This window comes from Cebus imitator, unplaced genomic scaffold (genome assembly GCF_001604975.1).
Source record: "Cebus imitator isolate Cc_AM_T3 unplaced genomic scaffold, Cebus_imitator-1.0 Scaffold159, whole genome shotgun sequence".
NCBI lineage: Eukaryota > Metazoa > Chordata > Mammalia > Primates > Cebidae > Cebus > Cebus imitator.
This window is the reverse complement of record NW_016107474.1, coordinates 5994721-6007622: the sequence shown is the minus strand read 5'-3', so window position 1 is coordinate 6007622 and position 12902 is coordinate 5994721. Positions and strand designations below refer to the sequence as shown.

Here is a 12902-nt window from a genome sequence, read left to right as displayed (position 1 = left end):
GGGGGAGGGGAGGAGGAAGAGGGAGAGGGGAGGAGGAAGAGGGGGAGGGGAGGAGGAAGAGGGGGAGGGAAGGAGGAAGCAGAGGAGGGGAGGAGGAAGGGTAAGAGGCACAGGAGAGGGAGGAGGGGGATAAGGAAAAGGAGGAGGGAAAGGAAGGAGGGAGGGGAGGAAGCGCAGGGGAAGGAGAGGGGAGCGGGCTGGTGGCAGCTGTCTCGGATAACAGGCACTTTCCTTCCATCTCACAGCAGCGCAGGTGGCACCATCACTAAGCTCACTTTGCAGATGGGAGAACAGAGGCTCACCTGGGCAGGCCTTGCCCCGCGTTCCGTGTGTAAGGGCAGACAGAGCTGGGGTGTGAGAAGGCCGTGTCCGTTTTGAGCCGCGTGTCTGTCCCGTCATTTATCTGACAGTGAGTTCCGGCAGGCACACTCTGTGGGGACGGGACTGACCCCTGAGTCTCGACTTGAACACAGGCCCTGACGAGTTCAGTCTTGCCGGCTGCTGGCTCTCCCTGGGCTCATAAGGCCACACGCCCTGCCTGCAGTGTGCAGGCGGCTGCCCTCTCACCATGGGGTCATCTGCGGCCAGAGTGGCGGGACTCTCCAAGACTGCGCAGCCACACCAGGGGCAGGCGATGCCCTCTGCAGGTTCTGGACCCCCTTCCCTTCAGTCTGGGCCACTCCTGCTTGAATGCAGAGCAGCAGACGAGGTCTGGAGAGCAGACCTGCGCTGTAGCCTCAGTCTCCCCCTCTGTGAAATGGGGTCAGGAGCACTGGGTACCTCCAGGAATACCCAGGAGTATGGTGGCCTGTGGGCAGGAGCGCCGGCAGAGGCCCGAGTGTGGCCGGGCCGGGTCCATGGGCTTGGCGATACCAATCAGCCAGGCAACAGCTGCCTCCAGGAGGAGGCTGTCGATGGCAGATAGGCCAGCCGGAGTATTATTCACAAGCCCGTCAAGCCCAGGAACGTCTGGTTGGCATAGAAACAGGAGATAAGGGGCACAATTAATGGCATCACATTCCCTCCTCCTTTCTTCCCCAACTGACCCATTTAAATCCCCAGCGGTGCTGGATGCCACGCTGGGTTCCTGGTGACCTCTGGGGAGGGACTGGCTGAGCTGATGGGAGTCCCAGGTCCAGGGAGGACCGGGCGAAGCCTCCCAGGGGACCCTCAGACACAGTAATGTCTTAGGAAGGAGGCCATCTGGGGGTCAGCCAGGGAGGGGCTGGGGAAAGACCTCAGAGGGCCTCTAGTCTCAAAGGCCCATTTCACAGATGTGCAGACTGAGGCTGAGCGAGGCCCAGGGTGGCAGGGCAGACAGAAGCTGGAAGATGGTGAGAAGGCAGCTTGGTGTCCACGGATAGACCCTTAAACAGCACAAGCCTGGCCGCCTGGGTCCCAACGCTGCTTCCATCACTTGCTTGGGCAAGAAACGTCTCTAGGCTTCCGTTTCCCCAGATGTCAGAGTGACCAGAAGAGGGCTGCCTTAAGTTAATACACAGCCTGGCACAGAGACGGCTCGTAAACATTAGACGTTATGAGTATTATTCTTCCCATCAAATGAACGGAAGAGCCATCTCCTTTCCCTGAGGCCCAGGAAAGTGGGCAAATCACAATTGGCCCGGAGCTGGGTGACAGTGTGGGCTCCGGGGTCCGCCTGACTCTGCTGGAGTCCAGGCTTAGGGGTGGGGGAGCCTTGAGAGGCCCTCCTGATCTCTAATTCTCTCTGCTAAACATGGCTTGAGGGGAGGTGCAGTGGCTCATGTCTGGAACCCCAGTGCTTGGGAGGCTGAGCTGGGAGGATACCTTGAGCCCAGGAGTTCAAGACCAGCCTAGGCAACATAGTGAGACTCCATGTCTATTTTTTTTTTTAAATTTGATTTTAAAAAAAAGAGAGAGAAAAATGTGTCTGGGACCAGGACTGAGGTGACAGCGATGGCTTTGCAGCCTAAGAGCCAGGCAGGTGCAGGCATCGCTCCCTTTGGGGTGGTGACCAGGGACGGGGTGACTGGGCCAAGGACTAGGTAAGCTGAGGGCAGGACCTGAGCCCCTGGATGGCAGACAGTCATACCCGTTTTTCGGACGGGAGAAACGGTGCCCTGGAAGGCACAGTAGCTTGTCCCCAGTGGTTAGGCACCAGGGTCAGCCAGGCCCCCAAAGTCTCCTCTTTCCTGGATGCTCTGCCACCCCCCTGGGTAGTGGGTGTGGTAAGGTGGCCCCTGAGAGCCTGGACACCCAAGTGCCTACCTCACACAGGAGCCCAGTGTGGATGGCTGTGTGCAGACGTCCAGCTCATGGTCATAATACGACACAGAAACCACCCCATCTCCTTCTGGGCCCCTCAGCCCTCTCTGGAACTGGAATTGGCCCTTGCCAGATGGCACCGCCAGCCCCACGGGTGGGTGCTGGGCAGAGCAGGTGGGTGACTTTGAAGTTTGGAGTGAATTAGTCATCCTGTGGCTACCAATAATTTGTTTAATCAAACTCTGAGAGTGTGTGAAAAACACCTTCCTCTGAGCTGCAGCAGCTGCCTGGGCTGGGACGGGAGGGGCTCAGGGACAACCCCCCCACCCCCCTGGCTCCTTCCGGAAGGCCCTACCCAGCTGGCCTAGGGTTCTATCTGGCATGGGGGATCCATGGGACCCTCCACTGCAAAGGGCCTCTGAGGACCCTCAATATCTCCAGCCTGACCTGGGGGACCCCCAGTCCCAGGTCCTAGTCCTGACTCCATTATTCAGAGTGTGAGACTGAGGACCTGCCTGGCCTCCACCACTCCCCTGACCTCACCCTTGCCTGCTGGCACGGGCTGTCCCCCTGCAGGTGCCTCTTGGCCCCTACTCCCCTGACAGCAGTGGAGAAACTGAGGCCAGCCCTGCAGTGCCAAAGATCACCTCCTTCCAAGAAGTGTCCCTGACCACCAGACGTGCCCCCTGCTCCCCTTTGCTGCCCCTTCTGACGTCCTCAGCCCCTCTCATTTGCCACCGGGACCCAGAGCCTGCATGCAGCAGTGCTCAGCAAACAGTGCTCAGCCCAGACAGGTCTGCAGTGCCTCCTCAACAGGGCGCACTGGCCTCCCCCAGAGCAGCCTGGGCCATGGAAACCACCTTGATTTTTTTTTTTTTTTTTTTAAGAAAACTCCAAGCAGCGTACACTTGTTCTTGCCAGGAACTGCCAACAACACCAGCATGATTCAAGGGGAAAACACCCTCTCCTCTCTCTGGAGGTGACAAACCCACCTCCAGCGGTCTCGCACCATCTAAGAGGAATCGGGGCGGGGTGTCCTTCCCGCTCCCCCTCCCGGCCAGGGCAAAGTCAGTTTTCTTTCATTTTGATGGACTGTACCACCGGCCACAGGGGAGGATCAACTTCTTGGTAATTAAGCGTGTTTGGGGAGAAAGCTCCCCCAGACAGACCAGCGCAGGGACGCCGGTCCCCCGGCCCCCACCCGGGCCGTTCCATACCCCCACTCGCCCCAGCCTCGACGCCCCCGCGCTGTTCTCCAACCCGGCCGGGCCTGGTGGCCAAAGATAAGGCCTCTTATCGCTCTTGGCGATCGCCATCGGGCAGACCGGCCCAGCGCTTATCGGAGCTCACATCGACTCGGGCGGGAGGAAAGCCCGACGGGCTGGGGGCGCTGGGGGTCCCGAGCTGCCCCGGCCCCGCGCTCCCCGAGGCGGCCCGGCCTATCGCCTTCGCCATCTGGCCGGCCAAGGCCGCGCTCCCGCCTCGCCCTGCCCCCGCTCCCACGTTTGAAGTTAATAAATGGAAGCGCCTATCGCAGCCACCATCGGTTGCTCGCCTTATCAGCGCGGCACATCTATCTCCGCACGGAACAAAAGGCGCACAGAGGCGCGGGCAGCTGCGCCAGGGCTTTGATGGGGGCGCGGGTGGGGGTGGGCGGCCCAAGGCGCTCGGCCCCCGCCCCTCCGCACTCTTGGCCGGGCCGCAGGTGAGCCCAGGGCAGGGGGCACGCACAGGCGCTGGCGGAGGGCGGGCGGGGGCCGCCGCTTGGTGACAATCAGCCTCCGCATCTTAACGTGCTGAGATCTGCCAAGGGGAGGAGGCGCCCCCGGCGGCGAGCGGCCCCGCCTCCCTCGTTCGGGCCCTTCCCCAGCCCGGTCCCAGGGCGCAACCAGGATGCCCCGCGAGGGCGCACAGTGCACCCGCCGCGGTCCCAGTTCTCAAAGTGCGCGCGCTCTGCCCGCCCTGATGGGCTGAGCTCCGTGCTCTCGCTGGCGCTGGCGGCCTTATCAACTCTGGTGATCGGTTCCCAACCTGCGATCTCCCTGCCGGAGCTATCTGCATTTCTCATCACAGCGAAACACACACACACACACACACACACACACACGCGCGCGCGCGCGCCCCAGAACCCAACAGAGGCGCTCAGGGGAGGAAGGAAAAAGAAACCAGAGAACCAGCGCAGATCGGGACCTGTGGGTGGTTTTTAATACTTGAGTTGACATGATAGAAGGCGACTTTCGGAAAACAGGTCCCGTTTGCTCGGGGGAGTTGGGTTACGGGAACCCGGTTCATGCCTGTGATCCCCATTCCGCACAAGGGGTCCTGGTGGCAGCGGGCGTGTGGACAAAGGAGGCAGTGTCCGGGCGCCTGCGGCTGGGCAGCGGGCGGGTTTTCGTCGTGGCCTCCCGGCAGGGCTCAAACAACCTGCCGGTCAGGCTCCGAGGAGGCGCCACGGGGAAGAAGACCTGCGCCTCGGCCCTACGTTGGAGGCGCAAAGTTATTATTGGCGTAGGGTGGGGAGGGGCGCTTCCTGTGCGCTCGCTTTCTCCTGGTAAAACCCAGAGGCCCAGGCCAGACAGTGGTCCCGACAGCGCAGTTCTCACCGCTGGGGCACCGGCAATGTGGCGGCGGGGCAGCAGCCTCTGACCCCGCAGGGAGCCGGACCAGCGAGAAACTTGGTCGCGTGCAGGGGCGACCCCGGCCCGGGGCTGCGTCCTGGGAGGCGCTTCTCTGAACCGGAGCAGCCCCCTGGGATGCCAAGGGCACCATTTGCGGCCCATGTCGCCTTGGCTGGGACACTTGCAGGGTCCAGGAGGTGTCGCCAGGCAAGCAGGGCTTGGGTTGAGAACCCCGGCGCTAGGGCACAGGGGCCGGGGAAGGGGAAGCTGGGGGGCTGGAGCCAAGTGCCTAGGCTGCGGCAGCTGCGCGCTGCCCCCTCCCCTGTCCTGCGGCTCTGCAGCGGCACCGGTGGGGTGGGCGCGGGCGGGTCCCTGCCACTTGACCAGGCATCTCCACGCGGCCCCGGGTGTCCCCTCTCCCTCCCAGGTCTCTCTCTCTGCTTCTACATAGAAAGCCTGGGAGAGTCAACCGCGCCAGATAAGATCACAATTTCAGCCCGTCCCGACAGAACGATCTTATCAGGACGGGACTTGCAGAATGGAATATTTTAAACTTTATCTGAGCCCAGATCGGGGCCGCCCTATCACCGCACCATCTCACAGATGCGGGGGAGGGGCAGGCCGCGAGGGGCCGGGCGCCGCCCGGGCCGCGCCCCCAACCACCCTCCTCCCAGCCTCTGCGCAGCCCCCTCCTGGGCTGGACCCCCGGTGCCCAAGCCGAGACGCGGGGGCCCGGGCTGCCGGCAGAGATTAGATTACGGCGCGCTTGGCACAGCGCGGGGGGCGCGGCGCGGGGTGAAGGTCGCCAGCGCCCGGGGCAGAGCGGAGACGGGGGGGGTGCGCGGGGGAGGCGCTGGCGGCGGGGCCCCGGCGGGTGTCGGGCGCGCGGCGGGGACGGCGGGCAAAGTTTGACTCACGCTTGATCTGCCGGGGGTTGCTCTGTTTCCTCCTGGACATGTCTCTGGCGCCGCGCGCCCTCCCGGCGGCCGCCTCTAGCCCCGGGCGGGCGGCGGCGGGCGGCGGGGGCGCGGCGGGACCGCGGGGCCGCTCATGCCCCCGGCCCCCGGTCTCCGCGGCCGCCCCGGCCCGCGTCCCCAGCCCGCGCGCCCGGCCCGGGAGCCGCTGGCACCGCCGCGGAGGCCCGAGGCTACGGTCCGGCGCTGCGGGCGCGCGGACTGCCCCGGGGACGGGTGCCGGCTCCTCTGCTCCAGCGCACTCGCCGCCGCCGCCGCTCGGCTTTTCTCAATGGAACCCGCGGGCGGCGAGCGGCGGAGCTGGCGGCCACGGCTCGGGCGCTCCGGGCGGGCGGGAGGCGCGGGGCGGGGCGGGGTCTGAGCGACGTCGGCCGCCGCACCTCCCGCCCCGCCCCGGCCCCACTCCAGCTCCGCCCCCAGCGCCGCGGCCACGCCCCCGCCCGCCCGGCTCTTCCCGGCGCTGGCTCCGCCTCCAGCACCACGGCCCCGCCCCCGCCCGTCCAACCTTTCAGGGCGCTGGCTCCGCCTCCAGCGCCACGGCCCCGCCCCTGTCCGGCTGGGCCTTCAAGGCACTGGCCCCGCCCCACCTCGAGGACCCGCCCCTTCCTGGTTCCGCCCCGCCCCCGCCCCGGGAGACCTCTAGCCTCCCCCACTCCTGCTTTGCCCGGAGGCCATGTCCCCAGGCCTGGCTGGGGACTCTGAGGCCTGTTCGGTTCTGCTGCCCCGCGGCATCTCATCCAGCCGGGCTCCAGGCCCCTCTGGCCCACCTCTTGGTGCCAGCTCCGTCCCCAAACCTGACCCGACCTGGTTGGGCCCTGGGACGCCGAGGCTCCGCCCTCGCCCTGTAACTCCGCCCCCAGCCCTTGGTCCCGCCCCAGACCCCTGGGCTCCGCAGCCCGCTCCACGTGCGCGGTGGGGGCAGTGACGACCGGGTCGGGAAGCCCGAGGTCTTGACGCCGACGTTTGTCTTGGGACAGACTTGGGGTGTGGAGCGGATTCGGGCCGAGGTGGGGACTTCCGTCCCAGACTGCGGTGAAAGCACACGGGGTCTGCGACCCCAGATGGTGTCGGTCCCCGCCATCAGGACCACAAGGAGAGCGGGACCTCGGGTCTTCCCCTGTAAGCTCAGTCCAGGCTGGAAATCGAGGAGGGGGCGCGGGAGCTGGCAGCCCTGGGCTTTGCATCTTGGGGCCTCTTTCCTTACCGAACCTCTCCAGGGTGACCCACAGGTGACCCACGAAGGAGGGGTGCCACAGCGCCCGGGTCACAGCACCCTCTTGGAGCATTCAGAGGTCAGCGAGGTTTCTGCGCGGGATGCTGTCAGCTCAGGCCTGGAAGTGGAGTACTGAGGCTGTTGCTCTTTGGGGTGTGTTCATGGCATCCGAGAGCCCCACCTCCACTTTCCAGTGAGGAAACGCCTCAGGGACTTGCTCAGGGTCACTCATTGAGGGGTTGTCCCCACTCCCTAATGAGTTGTATCATTTCCTTTTAATGTTCTCAGCCTGCACTTGCTACCTGCTCCCCATCCCCCATATGCATAAGACACGGGGAATGAGTGGGCCCAGGGGCTTTCAGGAAGGACCCATCTCACCAGATGATGTCATCGCATAGTGAGACTGGTGAAACACTCGCCAGCCTGCTGGGAGCTCCTGAGACCCCATCGCATGCCAATTTCTGACCTCTGCCCGGCTCCAACGAAGAGGAGAAGTGGAGGCTTACCCCCAGAGCCCGGGCTCTCTCCCCAGCATAGGAGAGTGGCAGGTGGGCAAGGAGAGGCAAGCGTATATCCCTGGATACGTGTCCCCCTGCCGTGCCTGCTGCCATGGACAGACAGGAACACTGAGGCCAGAAGGCCAAGAGAGCTGCCCAGGGTCACACAGCTCCTCCAGCTCTCCCTGCTCTGTCCGTGTCTAGTGGGTGCGGCCTTCCCACAGCTGCCCTCTGGAGGGGGTGGGGCCCATGTCTGATTGGTTCATTCAATGCAGGACCCCCCCCCTCCCCAGTGTTTGTCAACTGGATAGAGCCTCCACCTGTCTGGGTTTCCTACTGGGCCTTGCCTTCTTCCCTAAAGGAGGCCACTTTAGGGGATGGGGCCCTGGGAGTTAGAGGAGTTACTGGAGGAGGCGGCCATGGGCTGGCGCTGGGCTGGGTCTGAGGCTCCACACACAGCGAGTAGCACCCAGGCTGGCGCTGCTGGAACGGCTGGAGATCTGTGTTGAGGTGGGTTCTGAGGGTTAGAGGTGACAGCCATGATCATCCCTGACCGATGTCTGTCTAGGCTGCAGGAGGAGACAAGGGGTAAACATTTTGGCTGCCTTCTTACCCGATCTGGTTTATTTCTATGATCCCATATATAGAAGAAAACATGGATTCCTCGAGAGAAGGAGGGACACGCCCAGGGCAGCCAGCGACTGAGGCGGGCGGCGGGTCCAGACCACAGCCTGCTGCCCCGGCTCCGTCCCTTGCAGAGCCCCATGCAAAATGAAAATATGAAAATGTGGAGCCCCCTCCACCACAACTCAACAACGCCAGGACATCAAAGGCAGGAAGTTGAGCCCAGCATAGTGCCCTTCCCAGCTCAGGCCCTGTGCCCCTGCACCGGTCACAGGTCCCCTAACCCTTCCGCTGGCCCAAGCCAGGGCTGTTTTTGGAGCAGATTCCTTCTACACTGTGCCCCGCTACCTGCCCCAGGGGGCGGCATTATTACAGATGAGAAAACCGCAGCCGTGAGGGGCGCTGCTGGTGCTCAGTGGTAAAGCCACAGGACCTTGCACTCACCGCCAAACCCTCAGGAAGGTCACGGCGATAACCACACACGGAGGCAGAGAAACAAAGCACGCTGTCTAGAGGATGGCCTGGGGGGGACTGTGGAGCAGGAGTGGCTGCCTCTGCCTGGGGAAATTAGGAGGTGACATCCAAGTGGGGCTTTGCAGGACTCCCTGATGAGGTGGGGTTGCTGAGACTGTCTGGGCGGAGCCTGCCTGGTACCTCCATCCCCCACCTGCTGTCCATTGTGACCCCGCTTCCACCTGCCCCTGCATGTTCTCGAGATGTGTGGAGATTCCCAACCAAAGTCACTGGTGGGGAAACTGGAATTGCACTCAGCCCGCAGCAGGTTCTCCCTGGTGGGGAAACTGGAATTGCACTCAGCCTGCATCAGGTTCTGCCCTGCAGGCTTCCAGGGAGAGCAGGCCCTGGAGCACATAGGAAGTGCTGTCTGGCAGTGGCTCAGAGACTGCCTTCTTCTGAAAATGACCTCAGCCAGAAGAAGACATTTTTGGAGTTCGAGCAGTGGGGGTATGCAGGGGGGGCTGGGTCAGTGCACATAGAAGTCCAGTCTTCTACTGGGGATGGGGGGGAGTGTGGGGGGGCAAATGCCTTCCTATGCCTCAGCCCTGCCCCTGATGCTGGGTCTGTTTTAGGGGAGGTCCTCCTGTGAGTTGGTGAGCCCTGTACATTTGGGGTTTAGGGAGGAGGCACTCTGAGATGGTCTAAGGGCTCCCAGCCTCCGCTCCCCTTTCCGGGGCCTGTCAGCAACAGCATCACAGCACTGACTTCACGCCTCCAAGCTGAAGTGTGCCAGGGCCATGCCACATTTGTACAACTAGCTGGGGTGAGGGCTCAGGCTATCCCCAAATTATAGAAGCAGAAACCAAGGCTTGGAGTGGGCCAGTTGCTTTTCAGGGGTCCTGTGGCTTGGAAGTGCTAGAGCCGGGAGGGAGCCTGGATGTCTCACTCCAGAGCCTGTGTTCTTCATCCTGACGCTGGGAAATCGGGGTTGGAGTCCTGGCTCTGTCATTTTGGGGGCAGCCCCAGGCCATTCCTTTGTTTTCTCCTGTGTGAGGAGGGTGGGATGAGGGCCCTGTGGCCCTCGGCTTGAGTCCGGCCTGACCTGTGGGCTGGCGACATTGGCCTGGCTCCTGTGGCAGGCCTGTGTCCAGCTATTCTGGCCCAGGAGGGCCGCCGGGGGCTGGTTGGCAGCTGTGGGTGGGCAAGGGGCTAATTGTGGCTCCACCCATGTGCCAGGCCCCTCATTGGCTGCTGGGCTGTGACTCAAGGAGCCATAGAATGTTCTAGAAACTTAAGCTGGACCTTGAAGGATGAGGGCAAAGAGGATGCTCGAAAAACAGTGATGGGAGACAGAAGGGCATTCTTGTGGAGAGGGTGCAGGGGCAGAAGCCGGAGGCCGGGGAGGGTGGACCCGGGGTTGCAGCGGCTGAGGTCAGGTCACGTGGGGCCCTGGAACAGGCTGCACCCAACTCCTCGGACTGCTCCCACCATCCCCCATGGCCGGCTTGTCACCAGCATTCACTTCCTTACGGCTCTGAGAGGCCCCCACCCTGCTCCAAACCTTCATCAGCCTCATCTTGCCCACTCTCCCCCACCCTGCCTGTTCTCCGACGGAAGGCTGAAGCCAGCGAGGCCTCCTGAGAGCCACGTGTGATAACTTCAGGCTCTGCCCTTCCTTCATCCTGAAGCCTTCCCTGTACGTGGGTCCAGGGATCCCCCTAGGCACAGGCTGTTGGGCTGCCAGACGCACCCTTCCCTCCGTTGTCTGGCCTGGCTGCCCACCCCTCCTGAAGGAGTCCCCTGACCGCCTCAGGCAAGCTTAGGCCTCTCCACCCCAGCGTACAGAGCAGGCCCAGCTGCCTTTTCTTCCTCGATCAGTGCGGCCCTCCTCCAGCAGCAGCCGCAGGAGCCTCTGCACAGGGCCCTTCACAGCCAAGCTGCATATCTGCATATCTCAGCACGCTGTGCTCACAGCAGCTCTCTGCAGAAGGAGCTGTCAGAATTCCCATTTGCCAGGTTCAGAGAGGGGAAGGCACTTGCCTGAAGCCACACAGCAGGGAAGCGCAGGGCAGGAGTCTCCCCAGGACATGCATGCTCTAAAATGCACTGGGGTGGCGGACGTAGGGGAAGGCAGGGCCCAGGACCTGTTTTGTGGCCCCTGCCTGGACTGGGCCTCACTCCCCCAACTGCCAGTCATCGCCAGGCCTTGGTGCTGCCGGTCAGCCAGGCCGGGGGCCCATTCTATGTTTGTCAAGGCTGGCTGTGTGAAGGGTTTAATTAACTTCCTGTTTTGACGGGGGGGGGGGGGGATAATGAGTTTTAAATACCACGTGATTCCGTAAGGAGGTCAGACAGCAGCAAAGATGTCAAAATAAATTGAGTTAGGAATTGGGAGGCTGCCCTTGGTGGGCGGCAGTCCCTCTGGCTCTGGGATGCTGCCTGGGCCACCCGGGGTGGGGGCTGCTGCTGTGGCCCTGTCATCACTGGAGCTGGCTCTGGCTTTGGAGATGGGGATTGTAGGCAGTCCCATCCTCAGCTGGGGACTGACGTGTGCCACCCTCTTCCTGGTTCCCAACAGGGGCATGGGTGGTGTTTGTCCTGTGCCACATGCCCTGCCCCCTGAGGTACCGGCATGCCTCACGGGAGGAATTCCTCCAGGGCCTCAGCCAGGCCTGGCCCGATCTAAATGGCAGGGCCCTGGGCCTGAGCCTGACGCTGAAATGCAGTGAGACTTTTGAGGGGGCTTCTGGAGGGGTCAGTGTGCTGTGTCTGGGCGGAATATAATCTGTGGCCAGAGAGCAACTGTGATGGTTTTAAAACGTGGCCCCAGGATCTGGGACACACCTCCATGCGGGTGGGGACACCCAGGCCCCTTCTTGGGTTCCGGCTCCGAGACTGCTTGGCCTGCAGGCTATGCAGGAAGCCACACCACTGTAAGTCCCAGCCCAGCCCTCCCGAGGCCGGCAGTGTCTGTGTCTCGTCTCTCGTGACCCTCGATGTGGGGACTCAATCACCACGTTGGGTGGAAGCTCTCTCGGAGACGCCGGCCCCCAGGGATGCCCAGCCCTGCCCAAATTGTAGATTTGTGGGCAAAAGACAGGATGGCTGTTCTGAGCCACTGAGTGCTGGGGTTGCTTTTCATGCAGCCAGAGGTGACTGAGACAGAAGGGTGGGAGAAGGAGTCAGAGAGGGACAGGGCCCCAGCCGCGCCAGCACTGGCGGGGAGGAAGCACCATGTGACTTTCACTCTGCCAGCCTCGCCGCAGGGGTCCAGGTCAGTGTGAAAGGCCCCAGTTGTGGCGTGTGCTTCTCCTCACAGTGACTGCGCCCATGCGCACCATGAGGCCAGCAGTTCACAAATACCGTCTCACTCCTTCTCTCCACATTCCCGAGAGCTCTTAGGGAGCCCATTTTGCAGACAGGGGAAGCTGAGGCTGGGGTGTGCAATCCAGCCGGGGTAGGGAACCGCAGCTCCTCACCTGGAATGGAGCCCTGACAGGGAGCTGCTGGGAGCCGGGGCTGGAAAGGCTCTCAGTGGCCACGTCACCCGTTTAACAGCTGGAAGAACTGAGCTGGGGGGCCCATGACCAGCCTGAGGCCTCGGCCCGCAGCTCAGGGCTCGGCTGCTCCTGGGCACCTCCTCGTGCTGGCAGAACACATCTGTGTCCTCCTTGGGCTCGGAAGCAGCCCGGGGGTTCTCTTGGGCAGTGCGGGCCCAGGCGTGTGTGTTCACCCCCTGCTGAGCCCCGGGGCCTTGGTGGGGCCAGCTCTGCCCTCTCTCCTCAAGGCCGTGCCGGCTCGTCAGTGAGACAGACACTGCACTGGGGAATGGGGCGATGGCCTTGGGGCCCAGGACTGCAAAGACAGACACCCCTGGGCCTCAGGGTGGCTGTCCTAGCGCTGAGATCCGCCCAGGACTGGGGACTGCTGCCCACTGCTTCCTGGCTGGAAGCTGAGGTGACCGGCTTGCTGCCTATGCACTGGGAGGGGGAGACACAGGCTGGAGTCTCCAACTTCAGCTGCATCTCTGTGGCCCATATGTGGCACGGGACAGAGGACATGGCAGGGCTGAGCTCCCCACGGGACAGACGACATGCAGGACTGAGCTCCCCACGGGACAGACGACATGCAGGACTGAGCTCCCCACGGGACAGAGGACATAGCAGGGCTGAGCTCCCCACGGGACAGACAACATGCAGGACTGAGCTGCCCACTGGACAGAGGACACGGCAGGACTGAGCTCCCCACAGGACAGAGGACACGGAAGGGTTGAGCT

General features: G+C 63.1%; 1 protein-coding gene and 1 long non-coding RNA gene across 4 annotated transcripts in view; both read right to left on the bottom strand.

The window, feature by feature from the left end:
* ZFPM1 (zinc finger protein, FOG family member 1) overlaps positions 1-6158 on the bottom strand; it is a 77739-nt gene extending 71581 nt beyond the window's left edge. For all 3 annotated transcript variants that reach the window (XM_017543708.2, XM_037743936.1, XM_017543709.2), the window contains exon 1: positions 5780-6158. In XM_017543708.2, the coding sequence (XP_017399197.1) occupies positions 5780-5819 (40 nt within the window). In that variant the 5' untranslated portion in view covers positions 5820-6158. The remainder of the gene's footprint in view (positions 1-5779) is intronic.
* On the bottom strand, positions 3110-5755 carry LOC108314699. The gene is made up of 2 exons (XR_001829614.2): positions 4848-5755; positions 3110-4722 (listed from the first exon to the last, which is right to left on the bottom strand). It is a non-coding gene; the product is annotated as an uncharacterized LOC108314699 (long non-coding RNA).
* Positions 6159-12902: the final 6744 nt, after the last annotated feature.